Source organism: Salvelinus fontinalis, chromosome 27 (genome assembly GCF_029448725.1).
Source record: "Salvelinus fontinalis isolate EN_2023a chromosome 27, ASM2944872v1, whole genome shotgun sequence".
Classification (NCBI taxonomy): Eukaryota; Metazoa; Chordata; class Actinopteri; order Salmoniformes; family Salmonidae; genus Salvelinus; species Salvelinus fontinalis.
In genome coordinates, this window is record NC_074691.1 from 16,064,944 (window position 1) to 16,087,923 (window position 22,980).

Sequence of the window (22,980 nt, forward strand, 5' to 3'; positions counted from 1 at the left end):
CTTTTGTCCAAGTGGGTGAGGGCAGTGTGCAGTGCAATGGCACTTGCGTCGTCTGTGGATCGGTCAGGGCAGTAGGCAAAACTTTCTTACGTCCTTCGTGGAGACCGGCAGCTCAGTCGTTGTGCTTGAAGCGTGAGAAAAAGGTGTTTAGCTCATCCGGTAGGTCGGCGTTGATGTGTGCTAATGTGGCTGGCTTTCTATTTGTAATCCGTGATTGCTCCTCTACTTTGCCCCTGTACTTGCGTTTCGCCATCTTGATCGATTATGTGTAGGTTTAGCAACAGACTAATGAATACACACCTGGGTAGAACCATTCACTAAACATTTACATGATAACAGCTTAAATGTCCTGTAGTTAATCAAATAAACACCATCTACAAAACCATTCACATTTTATTATTTATAAAACACCTAAAAAGAGTCCAACAAATCATACAATCAACACCAGACGACTCCAGTCAGTGATACAAAAATAAAGTATTCTATGAACTACATACTGATATCTGTAACATGGAACAGTAATTGTTGTTAAGTGATAATACTAATTCATTCCGGGAGAAATACCAGGGTTGAAGAGGAGTACACACTAAACATGTGACTGTATATAGACTGTTGGAGCGGTTTCATCATTGTGATCACCAGTAGTGCCCCCTCACTCTTACTGAGACCTTAATACATTTGGTCCATATTGCTCTCGCAATCCCAACAGTGGTGTGTGTCCAACTATCTACCGATCATCTGCCCAGCACAGTGGCCAGGAGGGCCATGCGGATGTACATGCCGTTCTCAGCCTGCCGGAAGTAGGCAGCACGAGGATCAGTGTCCACCTCCGCACTGCAAGAGAGAAAGTCAAAATGAAAACAAATCATCCCGACTGCGAACATTAGTGAATCAAAGGAAGTATAATGAAGAGAGATGCGTTGTAATCTAGGGGAACATCCGTACCTGATCTCATTGACTCTCGGTAGAGGATGCATCACCACCATCTTCTTCTTCGCTCCAGTCATGATGTGTGGGGTGAGGATGAACTGACCGAAGCACTGGAGAAAAACAAAACAAGGGATTTTAGCACTGATCAAACACTAAGACCTCACAGGTTAGTGAAACCCCATCCCATCTTTACCGCTTTGTACTCTTCCTCGGAGGAAAACCTCTCCTTCTGAATCCTGGTCATGTAGAGGACGTCAGTGTCAGGCAGGGCCTCCTCGATGCTCTCAAACTCTTCCTGCAGTCACAAGGACATACAGTAGTTTAGCGCTTTATGTAGTGCATTCGATATGTGAAGGACACCTACATACCAGCCGCAGTGCCATTAAGATTTAGATACAGAGCCATCAGCTTTACCACAAAAAAAACATGCGATCCACCCACCTGCTTGATGCCTTTGGAGGCCACAAAGTCAATGATCTCGGAGGGCATGTGGAGATTCTTTGGGGCGACGTAGCGCAGAGTGATCCTGTATTGGGTGAGCAGCCTGGCCAGGGAATGAACTGTGCGGCCATGCTTCAGGTCCCCTACCATGGTGATCTACAGACAGACATCGAGAGAGACAAGAGTCAGGATACCTGGATGAAGCCTGGAGGGCCATTGGGCATTGGCTATGTTAACTTAAAAAAGGCAGGCTGCCATCACAACATACAAAGTCAGGTTCCAGATCTTACAGCTTTCTGTTTGCATTACCGTAAAATAAAATAAAAGTACACTTCTAAATTGGTATTAGCACTAGTACTGCTGCGAAGACATGACCATCATCCCTGAAGGGGAGATGGGTGTGTTGAGGTCTCACCGTCATGCCGTTGACCGTACCCAGCTCCTCTCTGATGGTGAACACATCCAGCAGGGCCTGCGTGGGGTGCTCCCCGACCCCGTCCCCAGCGTTGATCACCGGCTTCCGGCAGTGCCTCGCTGCAGACTACAGGTGGAAATAAACAAGTCGGATACAGCCGAGCAAGTACATCTTCTCACTCAAACTGACAACAAGGTTCACTTTTTCAAAGTTCAAAGTGTTTTCTCAGAATATCTTGCCTTAATGAACATGACAAGCGTTCAAGTGAAGTTGTAACGCGGTGTATCGACACCGCTGCTCACCTCCACGGCCCCTGGCGTGGGGTGTCGCAGCACCAGGACGTCAGCGTAGCAGCTCATGGTCTGGACAGAGTCCGCTAGAGACTCGCCCTTCTGCGACGAGGAGGTGGCCTCACAGAAATGGACCACGGAGCCGCCCAGACGCTGCATTGCCGCTGCAAACGAACTGCTGGTGCGCGTGCTGACCTCGTAGAACATGGATGCCATCACCTTACCCTGAGAGTGTAACACACAGGGGTCTAAGACAAAGAATACAGACTAGCGTACACCAGATCCATCTTTGAGCACAGCATTTCAGACATTTCAGGGCACACAGCATTTCTACACTGAACACAAATATAAACACGACATGCAAAGTGTTGGTCCCATGTTTCATGAGCTGAAACAAAAAAGCCCAGAAATGTTCCATACACATACAAAGCTCATTTCTCTCAAAGTTCACGCACAAATTTGTTTACATCCCTGTTGGTGAGGATTTCTCCTTTTCCAAGATAATCCATCCACCTGACAGGTATAGCATATCAAGAAGCTGAATAAACAGCATGTTCATTACACGGGTGCACCTTGTGCTGGGGACAATAAAAGGGCACTTTAAAAATGTGCAGTTTTGTCATGTCTCAAGTTGAGAGAGCGTGCAATTGGCATGACGACTGCAGGAACTTCCACCAGAGGTGTTGCCAGAGAATTTAATGTCAATTTCTCTACTATAAGCCACCTCCAATGTAATTTTAGAGAATTGGGTAGCAATGTCCAATCGGCCTCACAACCGCAGACCACGTGTAACCACGCCAGCCCAGAACCTCCACATCCGGCTTCTTCACCTGCGGAATCAGGGGTGGTGGTTGCTGAGGAGTATTTCTGTCTGTAATAAAGCCCTTTTGTGGGGAAAAACTCATTCTAATTGGCTGGGCCTGGCTCCCCTATGCCCTCCCAGGCCCACCCATGTCTGCACCCCTGTCCAGTCATGTGAAATCCATAGATTAGGGCCTAATAAACTGATGTAAATTGACTGATTTCCGTATAACTGTAACTCAGTAAAATCTGAAAATGTTGCGTTATATATATATATATATATATAACTCAGCAAAAAAAGAAACGTCCTCTCACTGTCAACTGCGTTTATTCTCAGCAAACTTAACATGTGTAAATATTTGAACATAACAAGATTCAACAACTGAGACATAAACTGAACAAGTTCCACAGACATGTGACTAACAGAAATTGAATAATGTGACCTTGAACAAAGGGGGGGGGGTCAAAATCAAAAGTAAGTCAGTATCTGGTGTGGCCACCAGCTGCATTAAGTACTGCAGTGCATCTCCTCCTCATGGACTGCAACAGATTTGTCAGTTCTTGCTGTGAGGCGTTACCCCACTCTTCCACCAAGGCTACTGCAAGTTCCCGGACATTTCTGGGTGGAATGGCCCTTGCCCTCACCCTCCGATCCAACAGGTCCCAGACGTGCTCAATGGGATTGAGATCTGGGCTCTTCGCTGGCCATGGCAGAACACTGACATCCCGTGCTTGCAGGAAATCACGCACAGAGCGAGCAGTATTGCTGGTGGCAGTGTCATGCTGGAGGGTCATGTCAGAATGAGCCTGCAGGAAGGGTACCACATGAGGGAGGAGGATGTCTTCCCTTTAACGCATAGCGTTGAGATTGCCTGCAATGACAACAAGCTCAGTCCGATGATGCTGTGACACACCGCCCCAGACCATGATGGATCCTCCACCTCGATCCCGCTCCAGAGTATAGGCCTCTGTAACGCTCATTTCTTCGACGATAAACGCGAATCCGACCATCACCCCTGGTGAGACAAAACCGCGACTCGTCAGTAAAGAGCACTTTTTTCCAGTCCTGTCTGGCCAAGCGACGGTAGGTTTGTGCCCATAGGCGACGTTGTTGCCGGTGATGTCTGGTGAGGACCTGCCTTACAACAGGCCTACAAGCCCTCAGTCAAGCCTCTCTCAGCCTATTGCGGACAGTCTGAGCACTGATGGAGGGATTGTGCGTTCCTGGTGTAACTCGGGCAGTTGTTGTTGCCATCCTGTACCGGTCCCGCAGGTGTGATGGTCGGATATACCGATCCTGTGCAGGTGTCGATACACGTGGTCTGCCACTGCGAGGACGATCAGCTGTCCATGCTGTCTCCCTGTAGCGCTGTCTTAAACGTCTCAGTACGGACAATGCAATTTATTGCCCTGGCCACATCCGCAGTCCTCATGCCTCCTTGCAGCATGCCTAAGGCACGTTCACGCAGATGTTCAGGGACCCTGGGCAGCTTTCTTTTGGTGTTTTTCAGAGTCAGTAGAAAGGCCTCTTTAGTGTCCTAAGTTTCATAACTGTGACCTTAATTGCCTACCGTCTGTAAGCTGTTAGTGTCTTAACGACTGTACCACAGGTGCATGTTCATTAATTGTTTATGGTTCATTGAACAAGCATGGGAAACAGTGTTTAAACCCTTTACAATGAAGATCTGTAAAGTTATTTGGATTTTTACAAATTATCTTTGAAAGACAGGGTCCTGAAAAAGGGACATTTATTTTTTTGCTAAGATAATATATATAATTTCCCCCCCGCAGAATATATTCTTACAACTGAGATTTACTAACAGTGGCACACCTTGGAACATTCAGAAAACTTGTTTTATGAGATCTTTAGGCATAGATGCACACAGGTGGCAGGTGTTGCTTGTATTCCATTCTAGATCAGGTGATGTCATCAACTCCTATGTGAGTAATCATTTCCGGTAGTTGTTTTGTTGTTATTTTATACAACACACCTGCTCCTGTACGTTTAAGCTGAAGGACTATGGCTCAGGAAGAACTACGCTGCCTCCGGAAGTCCTGCAGATTACTCAAACCCTGGGTGACTCAACACTGGACTTAATGGAACTGCCTGACCGGGTACTCTGAAATGAGCTTCTCTCCTGCAATTTATACTGTGACAAATCACAGAAATACTCACACGGTTGTTCTTTAGATAAATCAGAGTTTTAAACAAAAAGGAAAGAATTCTTACCTTCAGGATGTCAAGGCTTCTCTCTTTCTGAACCATCAGGCGAAGAGTATGGGCCACGTTAAACATGTGAGAGATCTGAAATAAAGAGTTAGAAGAAAAATATATATATTTATAAAAGTTCTTTAGTAAATAATGTCCCTGGCTATGTGTGTAGAGCAGCGTTTCCCAACCCTGGTCCTCCAGTACCCCCCAACAGTACAGCTTTTTTGTAGCCCTTAACAAACCCCTCCTTCAACTCATTGAGGGCTTGATGATTAGTTGACAAGTTGAATCAGGTTACAGTAAAAATGTATACTGTTGGGATTACTTGAGGACCAGGGTTGGGAAACACTGGTGTAGAGTACCTGTTCCTTGCTGAACTGCTTGACAGAGAGGACGTGTTGTCCCACTAGGGGGTGGAGCACTGGGGAGGTCTGGAGGTGGGCCAGGGGCTGCCCTGCCGCTGCCTCAGCCCGAGGGGACAGGATCCTGGCCAGGGGAGGGGGATGGCTGTAACTGTCCCCAGCTGCAGGGGCCATCTCTGGGGACAGAGGAACACGAAACGCTTCAAATACCACAGGAAAAATCGAACACGTGTGAATATTAATTATTTTAGCAAAGTCTCTTAAGGATTGCAGTCTTTTCTATTTCCTGAGGATGAAACACAACAAACACCTGAAAAGCATTGATTACACCATATTTCAACGCGCTTTCTTTCAAAGCAATCCAAGCATTAGGAAAGCAGTCGGCTCAGAGCAAAGCGACATGGGTAGTGCAGCAACTAATGAGAAGGAACAGAATTGCAAACTTTTTCTAGCAATCTCAACAACCAAGTATTCCATGACATACAGGTATTCAAAGCAGCTACCAGTATAACTCCATTGAAATGGTCTGCCAGAATATTACACCAAACAGCCTTAACGATAGCAGAGCTAGGAAATGTATTATGCGTAACAGCTGAGCTACGTCAAGCTTCAAACCTTCTCTGAAACCTTCTTCAAATGCTCTTCTTAATGCTCTCGCCCTTGAATCTTCAGCTGCTTAGAATTTCATGACAAAACGTTAGAACACAAGTGTTAGAGAGATGATACAAAACGGTGGTATTTAGACAATGCTACAGCAATTAGCCAGTGAAGTGACAATCAAAGCCAACGTCAGTGGGTTATAAATACGTTTGAGATTGATACAGCACTGAGCGTCATTTCTTCAATCCATTGTTTCTTACAAAGACAGTTCATCTTAATAAATGTGAGAATCAAACAAATTCCATCATTGATAGGGGCTGTGATTATACAGTCTTAGTAATGGGTGAAGAGCATCGCAAATGGCCAACCAAAACAAGGCTTTTAATTCCTTCATTCCCATCTCAGCAACACACTTGTATCCATCGATAAAGCACAGTCCCAGGTCTTTAGCATCAGAGTGAGCTATAGGTGGAGCCCTAGATTTAGACATTTCATTTAATCAGCAAATGTACTCAGCCAATCAATCTGTCATGATGACCATGCAGCCTATAGTAGAGACAGTGGAATCACTCGTTATACGATCTTCACTTTCTCAAACGCTTCATATAAGGTGCGCTTAGAAATCACATGATCAGTTGGTTCAGAGATATAGATTAAAAGGTTTACCAATGACATCCAAGTGCCATTTTGTGTGCATCGTCCTAAAACCTGTAAATGGACATTGAATATACCATTTATTGAAACGGACATTCACACAGCACTTTGCCACCACAAGCAAGAGCTCAGTTAGGCATGAGAAAATATTGAGGCTGTAGTACCTGGGGGCATGCCTGGGTCGGAGGACCTGTGAACGCGAGGCGGGAGCGTGTAGCGCCCGTCCCCAGCGGAACGGCGAGGACTCTGGGCGCATGTACGGATGCCCTCACACGGAGGGGTCAGCCGGGGGTGCTCTGGGGTCTGCCACACACAAAAGACACACAACAACCTTAGTGCCACAGACAATGCTTGCTAGTATGCTACATAAGCACATATTACTGTATCCGCACACTAACGTGACTGGCCGGAGCTGAAAGGGGTGGGACTGTACCTTTGGGATTTCTTTCACTGGCTCAGGGGGCTGGAGGAGGGGGATGGGTGCAGGCCAAGCCTTCACATCCTCCCCATAGCCAGGCGGGACCAGCACCTGTCCGTCGATGTAGGCCACCTCTCCTCTGAGCACCACTCTGCGGACCTTGCCTTTCACCTTCATGCCTTCAAAGGGAGTCCACTTGGACTTGGTGAACTGCATGTGTTTGGGGATGACCCACTCCTGCTCCAGGTCCACCTGGTGGGAGAGAGCAGGTCTAGAATGTTCTTGAAAAGCCAAAATATTGATCATCTTTTCAATTCCTCTTTGTATTTCAACGTGGAAACCCAAGGATATAAATCCTTGCCATGTTGCCCATTTTACATGGTTAAAAACGCTCGTTGGCGTGTGCCTGTAGCTACCTCTACATAGGTGTTGGCCTGTGCGGGAAGGGAGAAAATCTTGCGGGGGTTGTCGTACAGGCGCTTGATGATATCGTCGATGGTGAGGCGCCCATCGCTGACGGCGGTGAGGAGAAGGGGCAGCATGGTCTCAAGGCCGGGGTAACCTGGTGGGGGCTTCTCTGAGTTCTTCTCCTCCACTGAATGGGGGGCTGTTAGTTAGCAAAAACACACAGAAATATCAGAACTGTTGTATGGCAACACTCATCTTGTAATTGTGTGATAAAAAACAAGTAAGGGTTAACGGAGCCCTCACCGTTAGGGCTTCACAATATGGACAAAAATAAAATAATCTATATATATATTTTACTTGCGTTACAGATCAAAAACATCAGGAATGAGAGAAATGATATGGTTGTAATAAAGTAGGAACTTGGCAAGACAGCACATTTTTTTTAAAGCCAGGTAGGAGTGTTGGTCTGTGTTTCCCAGGGGACCCAAATTACAGTTGAATAGATGTTACATTGACAAAGATTTTAGAATATGCTTCTTCTATTCCTCTGATTCAGAACATGCCGCTGCACAAGCATGTCGATCTACCCCACTACTAGTAGCAGCCTGTATTAGGGCTAACGTTTGCTAGACAGATTTGCCCTAGCATAGCACATTTTAAGTAGCTTATTAGCGATTAGTATTAGCAGCTAATTGGGGAGGACGGGCTCATTAATAGCTGGAACGGAATAGAACACAAACACATGGTTTCCATGTGTTTGCTACCATTCCAGCCATTATTATGAGCCATCCTCCCCTCAGCAGCCTTCTGTGGTAGGTACATGAGCAGCTTGCCCAGACTAACTAGTGTTTTGCAGAGAGATAAATAGCTACACAAACTAATAGTATAATACCGAAAACATGTGGATTTATATAGAGGCAAAGTGAAAATCAGCATTGTTCTTTTTTTTTTTATACATCTTTTGACTGCATGAATTGACTTATGACAATATGACAAACGGAGTAAACTATAAAAATGGATTTATGGTGTAGCCCTACTCACCGTGGTCAGTTGCGAAGCAGTCAATGATGTCCAGGTGTTCCCAGAGGGCCTCCATGTCCTCCCGGGTGCCCAGCATGGGGCGGACCTGTGCCCGGCCGTCCCCAATGTCCACCACGTTCTCCTCACACAGGAAAAGGTGGTGGGGTGCTACCTCACACGTCACCTGGATGCCCTTCTGCTTGGCTGCACGGATGATCAGGATCTGGGGGAAGTGAAGGGTGGAATAAATGCCAATTCATTACATACTAGTAGAACAGAAAACATGGTTCTTTCTCTATCTTATGTGTGTTCTAATGTGTTGGTCTTAAAACGAATCACTTCAAATGGCACAAAGCTAATTTGTTCGATGTTTTTTTCCCTCTAGCTACAGGTGTGTGTTCTTGCAGTTCATCTTAATGAAAGCAATCAGTGAGGACTCCTTCCCAAAAAAACACAACTACAAGGTTTCTGCGTGCCTCGATTGACACCTCATTCACCCTGGAGACAATGAACGGGCAACACATCAAGGCAAAGCAGTGCTATATCTGTATGTGATGTTCCAGGCGGCCATCTTACCTCCTCCTTCTTGGCCACATGGCAGATATGTACAGCTCTTTGGTACAGCTGGGCCACCATCAAGACGGCTGCCACAGTCTGCTTCTCTGCGTGTGCCACGATTGGCAGGTGCTTGGGCCACTTCTCAAAGTGCTAGTTCACGCAAAGAGAAAGCGCAACTGGTCAGCTCAAACAGATCAATGTAAACGACCTATCAACAACCTCATTCAGTTGATATCTACCTCCATCCACATTGAGACGTTGTCCATCTTCAGAGTGGAGTAGGTGTCGTTCAGATACATCTTCAGCCCAGCGGCGGACTTAGCGATGGAGGGCAAGATGGTGGAGTTGTCTGAAGTCGCTCCGACGTAAAGGGCATAGTCACACCGACACCCTGCCTTGGCAAGCTAAGACGACAGGGACAAAACAGAGGAACAGCTCACGAGTAAACCCTCAGGTACTGATTTGGCCCATTTTATAAATAGGCATAATTTAATGTTTTGGAACAGACTAATTTCAAATATCCAGTGGTAAATGTCTTAATGACTATCCTCTCATTACCTTCTGGACCATGGCGAAGGAGCTGGGGTCGATTATGGCAGGTGCCGTGTTGGGCATGGCACATACCATGGTGACGCCCCCTGCCAGGGCAGCCGCTGTGCCCGAGGAGAAATCTTCCTTGTGGGTGGCACCCGGCTCCCGCAGGTGGACGTGCACATCTATCAGACCTGGCACCGGGGACAGGGGGAGAGGACTCGATGAGTACTGTTCAGAAACACTGCAGTTCCACAGGTTGACTGAAGGAGCTATCATGTATTGTCCAAATACAGGAAGAAAACAAGGTGCTTATATTTGAAATGAACAGACTTGACTTTTTAGCACAGCCCAAGCCTTACTGCTTACCAGGCAGGCGAATCAACTTCTGTGACGTCATACAGTCCACGTGAGTCTTGACGGGCGGGAAGCTGCCAACCAGACGCAGCGCCTACAATTACAGGAGCACATGCTTCAATCAGGACAGTCAACAATCTATGTAGAATCAACACAGCTATGTCAAACATCAGCAGTGGCTAACATCCCATCATAGCCCCCTAACTAACCTACCTGGACAAACAGCTTGGTGCACTTGATGTCAATGATGAGGGGCACGGAGTAGTCGATGGCCATGCGGCGGGTGCGGTAACCCTTGGTGACGAAGGAGGAGAGGCGTCGGCCTCCGGAGTTCCTCATGGAGAGGTTGATGACCATGTCAAAGTGGTGGTCCTCCAGGTATTCCAAGATGTTCCTCTGCTTGTCCTTGTTGGGGCAGTCGCTCTCCTCTTCCCCAAATGGCCAGTCCACCGCCATCACCTGAAAGAGACCAAACATAACAATTCGGTCAAATTCAGGAAGTAAATTGAAAATTATGTTGTGAATTGAAAATTGCTCATTCTGGGATCCTGTTGAGAGGAGCCCACTCTCATCCTAGATGTGATGTACCTTGACTCCATGCTCAGTGTAGAAGTCAGCAGTCCCCAGACTGGCATACAGGTCATAGCCCAGACTCTCCAGCGCCTGAACAGTAGGCAGCAGCTCACTCTTGTTCTGCAAAGATACAATTAATATGTATGTACTGCTGGCCTATCAAAATGAATTTCCATGAGAACATTTAGCTCTTTGTATTATAGTCAGGCTAGTGTACCTTGTAACTGCCAATTGACAGCAGAATGTTCTTCTTGGGGATCTTGAAGCCTGTGCTGAGCATGGCCTTCAGATAGGCCTCGTATCTGTTCTCTCCAAAGCAGGCCACCTCCCCAGTACTGGTCATCTCTACCCCCAGCACCACATCAGCTCCGGCCAGACGAGAGAACGAGAACTGGGGGACCTAAGAGACAACATATCCAAGTTGGTGTATGATCGGTGAAACAATAATTCAACTGGATTATTTTACAGTTGTGGACTCCTCAGTTTGGTTACCTTGACGCCCACGATGCCCACTCCTTTCATCAGACCCACGGGCTCCATCTTCTCTCCCATTATGACACGCGTTGCCAGGGCGACCAGATCCACTCCAAGAGTCTTTGAGACGAATGGGAAGGAGCGGGAGACACGGACGTTGCACTCGATCACCTTCAGCTGGTCATCCTGTCCAGAAAACACATTTGTTGCAATTAAAGGCAACCGGACATCCATTGGAAATCCCACAGGGAACAGAAACATACTTGTATGGTTGTGGGTGACATTCTGTTTGGCATGTTATTGTTTGTCAACCGCTGATTTGAAACTCCAAAAACAAAAACTGTCCTTTAGACTTTACCTTAGCGATGAGTTGCAGGTTAAAAGGCCCGGTGACCTGCAGTTCCTGTCCGATGGCATGGACGATCATCTTGATACGCTCCATGGTCTTCTGGTTGATGTCCTGGGGGGGTGTGACCAGGGTGGCGTCCCCAGAGTGCACCCCGGCGTTCTCCACATGTTCCGATACAGCGATGGCCATCACCACGCCGTCGCACGCCACCGCGTCCACGTCTATCTCCTGGAACAAAGAGAGACGCCAGTCAGGTCCAGACTATAGTTGACTAAAGGAGCCATCATGGATAGTTTTTTGCAAATTGAAAATAAGTGAATTATCCCGTTAAATGACAAAGCAGTGAGGCATTTCAATCTAAGTAATAAAGAATTTCCCAAGTCGTACCTTGGCCTCCTGGATGAACTTTGAGATGACCACGGGGTATTCCTTGGACACGGCCACAGCGCTGCTAAGGTACTTCTCCAGGTCGCTGTCTGTGTACGCCACGTTCATGGCCGCTCCACTCAGCACGTAGGAGGGACGCACCAGGCAGGGGTAGCCCGCAGTCTCGCAGAACTTCATGGCTGACTGGGGAGGAGAGGAGGATACAATATAACATACTGTGCCTTCAGAAAGTATTCACACCCCTTGACTATTTCCACATTTTGTTGTGTTACAGCGTGAATTAAAAATTTTGCTTGTGTCACTGGCCTACACACACACAACCCCATAATGTCAAAGTGGAATTATGTTTAGACATTTTTACAAATGCATTAAAAATGCAAATCTGAAACGTCTCGAGGCAATCAGTACCCTTTGTCATGGCAAGCCTAAATAAGTTCAGGAGAGAAAAAAATGCGTAACAAGTCACATAATATGTTGCATGGACTCACTCTGTATGCAATAAGTGTTTTACATGATTTTTTAATGACTAACTCATTTCTGTACCCCACACATACAATTATCTGTAAGGTCCCTAAGTCGAGCAGTGAATTTAAAACACAGATTCAACAACAAAGACCAGGGAGGTTTTCCAGCGTCTCGCAAAGAACAACTATTGGCAGAAAAAAAGCTGACACTGAATATCCCTTTGAGCACGGTGAAGTTATTACACTTTGGATGGTGTATCAATACACCCAGTCACTATAAAGATAGTTGCCGGAGAGAAAGGAAACCGCCCAGGGATTTCACATTGATGCCAATGGTGACTATAAAACAGTTATACAGTTTAATGGCTGTGATAGTTTTCTTCTAACGATGGATCAACAACATTTTAGTTCGTCCACAATGCAAACCTAAATGACAGAGTGATAAGAAAAAAGCATGTACAGAATGTTTTTTAAATATTCCAAAACATGCATCCTACAATAAGGCACTAAAGTAAAACTGCAAAAAATGTGGCAAGAATAAAACCTCTGTTCTGAAAACGAAGCATTATGTTTGGGGCTAATCCAACAACACATTACGGAGTACCAGTCTTCATATTTTCAAGCATGATTGTGGCTGCATCATGTTATGGGTATGCTTGTCATCAGCAAGGACTAGGGAGTTTTGTAGGATAAAATAAAATATATGTTTTTACTAAATATACAATAAAGCCAAGCACAGGCAAAATCCTAGAAGAAAATCTGGTCCCGTCTGCTTTCCAACAGACACTGGGAGACCAATTCAACTTTCAGGACAACAGTAGCCTAAAACACAAGACCAAATATACACTGGAGTTGCTTACCAAGATGACATTGAATGTTCCTGAGTGGCCTAGTTACAGTTTTGACTTAAAAATCAGCTTAAGTCTATGGCAGGACTTAAATGGCTGTCTAGCAATGATCAACAACCAGCTTGACAGAGCTTGAAGAATTTAAAAAATAATAATGTGCAAATATTGTACAATCCACGTGTGCAAAGCTTTACAGCTGTAACCGCTGCCAAATGTGATTCTAACATGTATTGACTCAGGGGTGTGAATACTTATGTAAATGAGATATTTCTGTATTTCATTTTCAATACATTTGCAAACATATTTTTAATTTTTCATTATGGGATATTGTGTGTCACAATTTCTATCCAACTTGAGATTGACTCATCTGCAACCAAGACCTATAACCTCCTCATTACTGTTTTGAAATTCTAAATGGATTAGAAGCCCTGTTCTGTGCTGACCTCAATCTCAGTGAGTTCCTTCCACTGGGGCTGGCTGATGCCAATGGTGTCCAGCATGCGGGAGAACTTAAACCTGTTCTCAGCAGAGTCGATGAACTCCGGGGAGGTGCCCAATATACGACACTGCTGCCTGTGGAGGGACATGGCGATGTTGTTGGGCAGCTGGCCCCCCATGGACAGGATCACTCCCTCTGGGTTCTCCATCTCATAGATGTCCATCACAACCTGGAGGAGGGGAGGAGATAATGGAGCTTTATGGTCATGGCAACATACCATGCATGAAACAGGGTTAGATGGCGAGGTGTTGAGGCCCTTTGCTCAGGTGATAAAAGCATTAGATCAAGTAAGTTTGGACTTTTGAATGTTGATTATTGTCTGATGAAAAACGACAAAATAAAATGTTTGAAAGTGAGTTGGGACTATGCCATCAGTTGAGCATTCTTACCTCAAAGGAGATCTCATCGAAGTAGAGACGATCACACATGTCGTAGTCTGTGCTGACAGTCTCTGGGTTATAGTTCACCATGATGGTTTTATAGCCCATCTAAAAAAAAGCATCAAAACACAGAGAATCATGACAATATCAGCTTTTGTTCAACATTCTTCTAATAAATGAGAGCTATTCTGCACAAAGCAGAAATCGACTTACCTTCCTGAGTTCCATGATGCAGCCCACAGCGCACCAGTCAAACTCCACACTGCTGCCGATGCGGTAAACCCCAGAGCCGATTACTATGACATGGGGATCTCCAAAGCCCAGGTCGCTTTCCGTACCGTTATAGGTCAGGTACAGGTAGTTGGTGTGGGCGGGCCACTCCGCCGCCACAGTGTCGATCTGCTTCACCACAGGCAGGATGCTCCAATCTCGACGCATCTTCCTCACCGCCAGCTCGGTACTGGAGAGAGACATAGGTTTAAAGGTCAGAGTTCAGACAAGTTCATTTTAAAGACAGACATTTCAAACCAAGCCCCCCCCCCCCCCCCCCCCCTGAGGAACTGAACCCAGAAACACAAAACATAGCCCAGACAGACTGCGTCCCATTCCGACTCGTCATCGTATCAATGAAGAATCTCTAATTTATTTTGTATGTTTTTCATGTACCAGCCTCAACTTTTAATTATGTTTGAAACGTGAACAACGGGCTACCATTCTCAGGAGTATCACAGTACTCTACCTCTGCACAGCCAGGGCGATCTGCTTGTCTGAGAAGCCCAGCTGCTTGGCTTTCCTCATCACCTCCAAAGGCATGGCGCTCTCGTCCTGGTTGTACGACTCCAGCACCTTCTCATGGACCGCGATGTTCTTCATTTTGTGAAGGAACCAGCGGTCGATCTTGGTTAGGTCGTAAAGACGGTCCACTGTATAGCCTGCCCTGAGAGCAGCCGCCAGAACAAAGATACGTTTGTCTGTCGGGGTCTGCAGCTCCTGTAAGACCACAGGACAGAGGCATGTCAGAACAGTTCACATAAAATGCAGCCAAGAGGAAAAAGACAGAAAAAAACAAAAAAAGTTGAGTCAGCTTACCTCGTCAGACACTGGTTTGATAGTGTGGTCAAAGCCCACACAGTTCTCATCCACCATCCGCAGAGCCTTCTGGAAGGCTTCCTCAAAGCTACGGCCGATGGCCATCACCTCTCCTACAAAAGGTCACAGACAAAAACTATGTCAACCAACTCCTTTGTGTGAACTTGCAATGCAACCCGAGTGGTGGTAGAATCATCTGCCCCTACAGATAGCAGGCAGATAAGGCACTCTACTGCTCCCAAATTAGATCATTAATAAAAAGTGCTTGTCCTCTTACCCACGCTCTTCATGGAGCTACCTATCTTGGTGCTGACGCGCAGGAACTTGCTGAGATCCCAGCGAGGGACCTTAACCACACAGTAGTCCAGACTGGGCTCAAAGTTAGCCGTGGTCTGGTTGGTCACTGAGTTCCTGTACAATAACAAACATTACCTGTTAGAACCATGGTATTAGTAGATCAATGCCAAAATGCAATTCTTAACCTGACATCAGGCCACAAAACGTGAATAAACTCACTTGAGGACAGGTAGCGGGATGCCCAATCCCAGCTTGGCAGCCACGTAGGCCAGGGGATATCCTGTAGCTTTACTGGCCAGAGCTGAGCTCCGAGACAGACGGGCATTCACCTCAATGATGTAGTACTGCAGCACAAAAACACTGATTCAGATGATTGCTATACAGTATAAACATTTGAAAATATCAGAACACGTTCAGCGTTTCCCCCCCAAGATTTTTTCAGCAGTGACAAAGTTAGGGTGGGGGGGCAGTGGGCGTAGGCAATGGTGCGGTTTTAGAGGCCCTCCTCTTGGTTGCAGAGACAAAATGTTGGTGTTTTAAATATAATTTCCTGGAATTCTAAACATTTTGTCATGGGGCAAAAATACAATTTTACTGTTTTAAAGAAAGTTTCCTGCAATTCTACACATTTTGCCATGCTTATGCTGTGTTCTCATGCTAGCTGAGTGACTCAATTATAACAAAAATCAAATGGGGGCTCCATGCCATGCCATTTTAGATTCTCCATGACTGTCCAGCTTTTATTTAGGTGATACGTTCTCAAAGATGATCTTGTTTAAAAATATATAGCTCCATTATCTTTCCTACATACTTTATATCTGGTTTTAGTCGTTTAAGTTCACATTGAAAACATTTAACCATCCCGAAATATACATTTTCTTTGCAGTGGACACAATTTATGGGAAACACTGATGTTTCGAAGGGTTAACACTAGTATAAACGATCACAATGTCAGTATGGAGCATTACCTGCTCAGACTCTGGGTTGAGGGCGTACTGGATGTTACACTCTCCAACGATGCCTAGATGTCTGATGACCTTGATGGCAGTGTTCCTCAACATGTTGTACTCATAGTCGTTGAGCGTCTGACTGGGCGCCACCACGATGGACTCCCCAGTGTGGATACCCAGAGGGTCAATGTTCTCCATGTTACATACCTATAGGATAGAAAACACTCAACACTTTAATCACATTCTTGCTTTTTCAACTTGATTGATAAAGGAAGCTTCACGTTAAAAATAATTATGACGTATAAACTCTAAAGATCAGCCGTAACAGTCAAATGCACAATAAAATTGAAAAAAACGTATAGTAACAAATATACAGGTAACTGCCAAATTAACAAACACTTGAGTGAATGAGGGATACAAATTATATTAAAAGCTGGTGCAATTAAGATCCCATCATGCTTAGGGTCATGTATAAAAAAATGCTGGACAGGCCATTTTCTGGGCTACCATGGCTATGCCGAGATAGGATGATATTGCCCCCATCCACAGGGAACGAGTGGTCATTGAATGGTTTGTTGAGCATGAAAACGATGTAAAGCATATGCCATGTGTAACAGTATAACTTTACGGCGTCCCCTCGCCCGAACACGGGCGCTAACCAGGGACCCTCCGGACACATCAACAACGGTCGTCAAAGAAGCATCGTTACCCATCGCTCCACAAAGGCCACGGCCCTTGCAGAGCAAGGGACAACACTACATCTAGGTTTCAGAGCAAGTGACGTAACTGATTGAAACGCTACTAGCGCGTACCCGCTAACTAGCTAGCCATTTCACATCCGTTACACATAGATGTTTCAGTCATCAGATCTCAACCCAATTGAACACTTACGGGAGATTCTGGATTGGCGCCTGAGACTGCGTTTTCCACATCCATCAACAAAACACCAGATGATGGAATTTCTTGTGGGAGAATGGTGTCGCATCCCTCCAATAGAGTTCCAGAATCTATGCAAAGGCCTATTGAAGCCGTTCTGGCTATTAAGACACTTTGTTGGTGTTTCCTTTATTTTGGCAGTTACCTGTACATAATACTTACATAGTAACAAATATATGCATAGTGATTTCCCTCTACTTACGGTGATACAGTTGTCGTAGGCGTCTCTGACCACCTCATACTCAATCTCTTTCCAACCCTTCAGGGACTTGTCCACTAGGACCTGGGAAGTGTGGGCGAAGGCAGATGTCACCAGAGAGGTCAACTCCTCCCTGTTGTTGGCAAAGCCAGAGCCCAGTCCTCCCAGGGCAAAGGCCGAGCGCACCAGGACAGGGTAGCCAATACGCTCTGCAGCCGCTACTGCCTAGGACACACAGAAAAGACCACAACACATAAAAATACACATCAAAAAGCAAAAGCCCACAACAGTCAAACAGATTAACAGGCTGATTCCAATCAACGTAAAAGTGACAATCAGTATGGGTCAATGTGTGTGTGAGAAGGAGTGTGCGTGACATTTGTCCCAAGCCCTTCTCACTACCTGCTCCACAGACACAGCGGCCTCGCTGGGTGCCACGTGTTCATTGATCTCCTCCATCTTCTCCACAAAGATCTTCCTGTCCTCAGTCATCTCAATGGAAGCCACCGGCGTCCCCAGCACGCGCACCGCATACTTCTTCAGGACTCCCCTCTTGGTCAGCTGCACCCCGCAGTTAAGAGCAGTCTGCCCCCCGAAGGTCAGGAGGACCCCGTCTGGACGCTCATTCTTTATCACCTGGACACGCGAAATAGGGCAGAGGGTCAGTTCTCACTCATTGAATGAATATCAACCGTAGGTCAACCATGCTCCTTACTGATCTTCTATCAGTTCTGAGTACCTGAGAGATGTAATACACATGCTTTGCTTGTTGAGCACTGTTCAGAAATCAGTGACTGGAGGATGGCGCAGGTAGCAGTGGACATTCCATTAGCCTTCCTTACCTGAGTGACATACTCCGGGGTGAGAGGCAGGAAGTAAACCTTGTCAGCCAGACCCTTGGAGGTTTGCACCGTGGCGATGTTGGGGTTGATGAGCACAGTCTGAATGTTCTCCTCCTTCAATGCTTTTATGGCCTGGGGGAGGGTCGGACATAGAAGTGTCTGATTAGCTCAAATACTCTTAAATTATACTGCTCCTAACACCTGCTGTTGGATCGTCACTGGGGTTGGTAGTGTGTCTCACCTGAGAGCCAGAGTAGTCAAACTCCCCAGCCTGTCCGATGGAGAGGCCTCCAGAACCCAGGATTAGGACTTTGCGTGGCCGAACAAATTCCTCCGGATTGGTAGATCCAGGATAGGTCAGGTGCTCTGTCAGTCTCTGCTTCACTAGAGGAAGGGAGAGGTGTTACTATACCCTACAGGTGGAATACATATGTAAGAACAGTTGAGATGAACGCATGTCTAACCTGGTTTGCCACTCTTGCCCTCCTTGTGGTCTCTGACTGTGTCCAGAAACACATCAAACAGACTGACCAGGTCAGTGGGGCCTGCCATGTGCTCTGGGTGGAACTGGACACTGGAATGACATGGGTAAAACAATATCTGGTTTTCAACTTCCTGTATCTTGCAGGGTCATTTTGTGGTCTACCATCTTTCCTAATTAAAGGCCTAGTGCAGTCAATTCTGTTTTCCTGGGTTTTGTATAACAGCTGATGAAAACACTGTAAAAGTGTGAAAACATTTGATCAGTGTTATTTCCTGATGGTTGCTGGTTGAAAATACAATATACACAGGACCTTCTAATCAAGAGGTTTGCATTGGCAGGAGTTTCGGCTTTCCACGGTGACGTCACCATGCGGTAAAATGGTTAATGGACCAATAACAAAAGAGTTCCAAACCTCTCTGCCAGATAGTTTCCCCCTCCCAGACAGTCCTAGCAAAATTCTTGCTTGAGAAAGTTTGTCTCAGAATCTATTTTTGCCCATTTTAATATATTTAAAGTGTTACCCAGAAACGTCTGCATTGGGCCTTTAAACAAGTTGAAAGGCTGGAAGCAGCGCATGAGTTCCCATTGGTAGATGGTACCTGAATAGGTGTTTGGTGTTGTGCACGATGCCCTCACTGGTCTGGTCATTGGCGTTGGTGAAGAGCACGTCCCAGCCCTGTGGCAGGGTCAGGGGATCCACAGCAAAGCCATGGTTCTGAGATGTGATGAAACAGCGATCTGTGCCCTTGTGGATACAGGGCTGGTTATGGCCACGATTCCCATACCTGAAACAGACAAGTGTTTTTAGTCGAATTCTATTCTTCAATGGTTGAGCTCTATTCTAGATGCAGATTCATAGTGCTCCAGCAGAATCCTTACTTGACACCTGCACAGTGCAAAGGTCTTGCTTTAAACCCTCTAAACTGTTCTGCTTTCCACTGGCATTCCAGAGGGACAAAAGGAAGCTGGCAACTCATCTGGCCTTGAGACTAACGGAACGCTAACAAAGTAACAATCCCAGGAGTCTTACCAAAACAAACCAGGCCTTTCCAGCACCCCAGCAATGCACTAGGCTATGTCCAAACTGCTGCGCTAAGCAGAAAAGCTCATTTCACACCAGAACGCTCCCAGATAAATAAAGAGGGGCCTGGGAAGAACTGACATCTGAGGGAGGGGGCCAAACAATAGCAAAAACAGTCAACACCACTGGCTTTGTCCTCTTTGAAACCAAACAAAGACAGTAAGCAGAACTTAAGACCTGAGGAGGCAGAAAGAGAGAGTGACAAGTCAGGACAACCATGTAGTGCCCTGTCCCTGTACTAACTTCATTTTGTAGGTCTTTGCTCCGATGGCGAGGGAGAGAAGCTGGTTGCCCAGGCAGATACCAAACACAGGCTTGGGGTTGTCCACACACACCACCTTCCTCACGTTGTCTATGGTCTCCGTACAGAACTGGGGGTCCCCAGGGCCGTTGCTGATGAACAGCCCATCAAAATCTGAAAAGGACCACAACTTTGTCAGCATAGCCAAAATACATTTTGTAATACAAACTATTTCACATACAATAGAACTTCATGACATCATGGCTGGAACTAACTTTGCAGGTCAGATGCTCCAAGCTAAAGCTTAAGGCAGGGGAGAGATAAGAGGCAAAACAAGGGAACGGGGAGAAATCTCTGAATCGTATACGAAACCCAGTGCAGTAACCAGCTGTGACTAACCTGTGCTGTCCAGTGGGTGATCCCAGGGCACCACGGTGACACAGGCCCCTCTCTGACACAGGCAACGGATCTGGTTGTACTTAATGCCACAGTCTACAGCTGTGATCCTGACAGCACCACTGGGGTTGAACACCCGGGGCTCCTGCTCAACAGACAGAAAAGGTACTTACACCCTGAGAAGGATTAGGCATCTGCCTATCCACTGTAGGACATTTCACCAACTTGCAATGTGTTAAGCTACAGATTCAGTGTTATGCAATCCACACAAAACAATTGGCATTTGATTGAGGAAGTTTCAGGATCCTAACACTAGAAAAGCGTGACAGGGTCAAGCTTAAACATAGCAACACCGTACCTTCATGGACACCTCCTTGACAAGGTTCCTCTGGTCAGGGTTGTCAAATGGAACGTTGGCCTCGGGCGTTCCGTCCACAACCAGCTTCCCCAGCATTGTACCCTTCTCACGGATCTTCTTGGTCAGACGACGGGTGTCAATTCCTACAGTGTCAAGCGCATTAACTGCAACCTCTATTGTAGAGGCTCTACTGTAGACACCACATTTCAAAACACATATTCAGACAACATTTGATACAGTACTAGGATGTTTAGAATGATAACTCTACTGACCCTCTAGGCCGGGGATGCCCTGCTCTTTGAGCCACTGGTCCAGAGACATGGCTGAGCTCCAGTGGCTGGGGTTCTGGGAGACCTCTCCGACGATGAGGGCTGCAGCGTGGATCTTAGAAGACTCAAACCACTGAGGGGAAAAATAATAGAACATTACATTCAAACAGGTGCTTAGGGTCAACGAGGGCAATATACTGTTCTCCACCCACTATTTCTGTTGGGACGCTTCTGTGAAACGCTGACTACATGCCAACTCCACCCACCTTGCTGAGTCCAAAGTCCCCCTCCTCATCCTGGGGTATTCCATAGTTGCCCTGCAGAGGGTAGGTGAGGGTGAGGATCTGACACATGTAGGACGGGTCAGTCAGGGCCTCTGGGTAGCCAACCATGCCTGTCTGGAACACTGGAAAACAATCATCAGGTCAACTTTTCAGTTTTCATAGCAAAGTGCAAATTAGTGAGAAGTGCTTCAATTCAGATTTGGCACATTTTTAAAAAGGTGATGCAACTTGAACTTTGGAAATGTGCACTGTGTTCCATTTATTAGTACACGTGGACTGAAAGAAATAGACCTTACAATCTAAATTAATGCTAGCTACATCTCCATTACAATGTATGGGACACGGTACAGCGGTGGGCTCCCGAGTGGCGCAGTGATCTAAGGCACAGCATCTCAGTGCAAGAAACTACAGTCCCTGGCTCGAATCCAGGCTGTATCACATCTGGCCGTGATTGGGAGTCCCATAGGGCGGTGCACAACTGGCCCAGCACGCCCACGTCTGGCCAGGGTATGCCATTATTGTATTTGTTCTTAACTGACTTGCCTAGTTAAATAAGGGTTAAAAATACAAAATAAATAAACAGCAAGGACAATATAGGAGAAACATGTTCATAAGTTGTTCAAACTGACTTAAATTGAGTTCTGATTAGGTGGAATACAGCTATGACCAGAAGTGACTTTTTGTAGCAGGTTATGAGAATTAGGTTATGGTTAGGAACAGGGTTAGCTAAAATTCTTAGCCGAAATAAGAATAAATGAAGGGGTCAGAGGTTATGGGTCATACTACTACAGGGCACGCGCAACTTTGGGGGTTACATGAAGACCACTAGGCACACACCGGCAAGAGTTTTGGGTGAATAGAGCTGCGTTTAGCTATACAATTTGACTTTGTGGGTAACATATAGGTAGTTAACGTTACCCATTAGAATACCTGTATAAATTATAACATACCTACATTAGACAGATGTTGCAATGCGAAGAGCTAACTAGCTTTCTCCTCATAAAATACGACTTACCAACTTCACCAGACACTGACGTATTTGCTCCGAAAAGGCGGCCCTTGAACGTGGTCCCATCTTCTAAAATCAGGGTTGCCATTTTTTTAAATAAAATTGTCAATACTGTAATTGTACAGATTTAACGCAGTCTTCGATTCGATTATGGGAAGCAATATCAGCTTTTTGTCTGAACGATGCTTCAGTTCCGCAATGCTTGCCCACGTGCAACACACGCTGGCCAGATGCTAATGAGGATGCACGAGCGAAAATCTTGCTTGCAAAATGGCTAAGTTAAAAGGAAGACAAATTATTGTGTTGGTTTATTTGCAAACAAAATAAAGCGTCAAAAACGACATGAAGAAATGTTGTATGCCGAAAACTGTGCGCTAGGTCCGCATGCAGCACTAACAGTGTGGAACTTTTCAGCGACCTCACCGTGTTTACATAGAACCCCACAGTGAAAACGTCATAATACCCATAAACCCTAGCGGTCAAACACGGAAATTGTTCCAATCGTTATTTCATCGTTCATTTCTAATTTATATATTCATTTATTTTATTTTATTGCAACAGTAATAAATGTTTT

At 46.0% G+C, this 22,980-nt stretch overlaps 1 protein-coding gene and 1 non-coding gene across 7 annotated transcripts; both read right to left on the reverse strand.

Moving 5' to 3' along the window:
* Positions 1–375: 375 nt before the first annotated feature.
* On the reverse strand, positions 376–22,842 carry LOC129825153 (CAD protein-like). Of its 6 annotated transcripts, none has more exons than XM_055885006.1 (44): positions 22,413–22,842; positions 21,380–21,519; positions 21,117–21,246; positions 20,845–20,987; positions 20,490–20,631; positions 20,093–20,264; positions 19,368–19,553; positions 18,749–18,858; positions 18,526–18,668; positions 18,285–18,416; positions 17,845–18,078; positions 17,446–17,667; positions 16,326–16,514; positions 15,577–15,701; positions 15,338–15,471; positions 15,061–15,173; positions 14,711–14,961; positions 14,185–14,431; positions 13,981–14,079; positions 13,536–13,760; positions 11,781–11,963; positions 11,403–11,621; positions 11,063–11,230; positions 10,788–10,970; positions 10,586–10,690; positions 10,211–10,456; positions 10,010–10,091; positions 9,668–9,834; positions 9,349–9,513; positions 9,128–9,259; positions 8,573–8,774; positions 7,540–7,730; positions 7,139–7,375; positions 6,870–7,008; positions 6,718–6,759; positions 6,067–6,123; positions 5,452–5,627; positions 5,108–5,182; positions 2,089–2,301; positions 1,787–1,912; positions 1,372–1,527; positions 1,124–1,225; positions 946–1,040; positions 376–834 (listed from the first exon to the last, which is right to left on the reverse strand). In XM_055885006.1, the coding sequence occupies exons 1-44, from the start codon at positions 22,492–22,494 to the stop codon at positions 735–737; spliced, it is 6,780 nt and encodes a 2,259-aa protein (XP_055740981.1). In that variant the 5' UTR covers positions 22,495–22,842; the 3' UTR covers positions 376–734. The 6 variants fall into 6 exon arrangements, with proteins under 6 accessions (XP_055740981.1, XP_055740980.1, XP_055740984.1 ...); XM_055885005.1 differs by having other exon boundaries at positions 6,067–6,126; XM_055885009.1 differs by lacking the exon at positions 6,718–6,759.
* On the reverse strand, positions 8,945–9,082 carry LOC129825736 (small nucleolar RNA SNORA13). The gene has a single exon (XR_008754936.1). It is a non-coding gene; the product is annotated as a small nucleolar RNA SNORA13 (small nucleolar RNA).
* Positions 22,843–22,980: the final 138 nt, after the last annotated feature.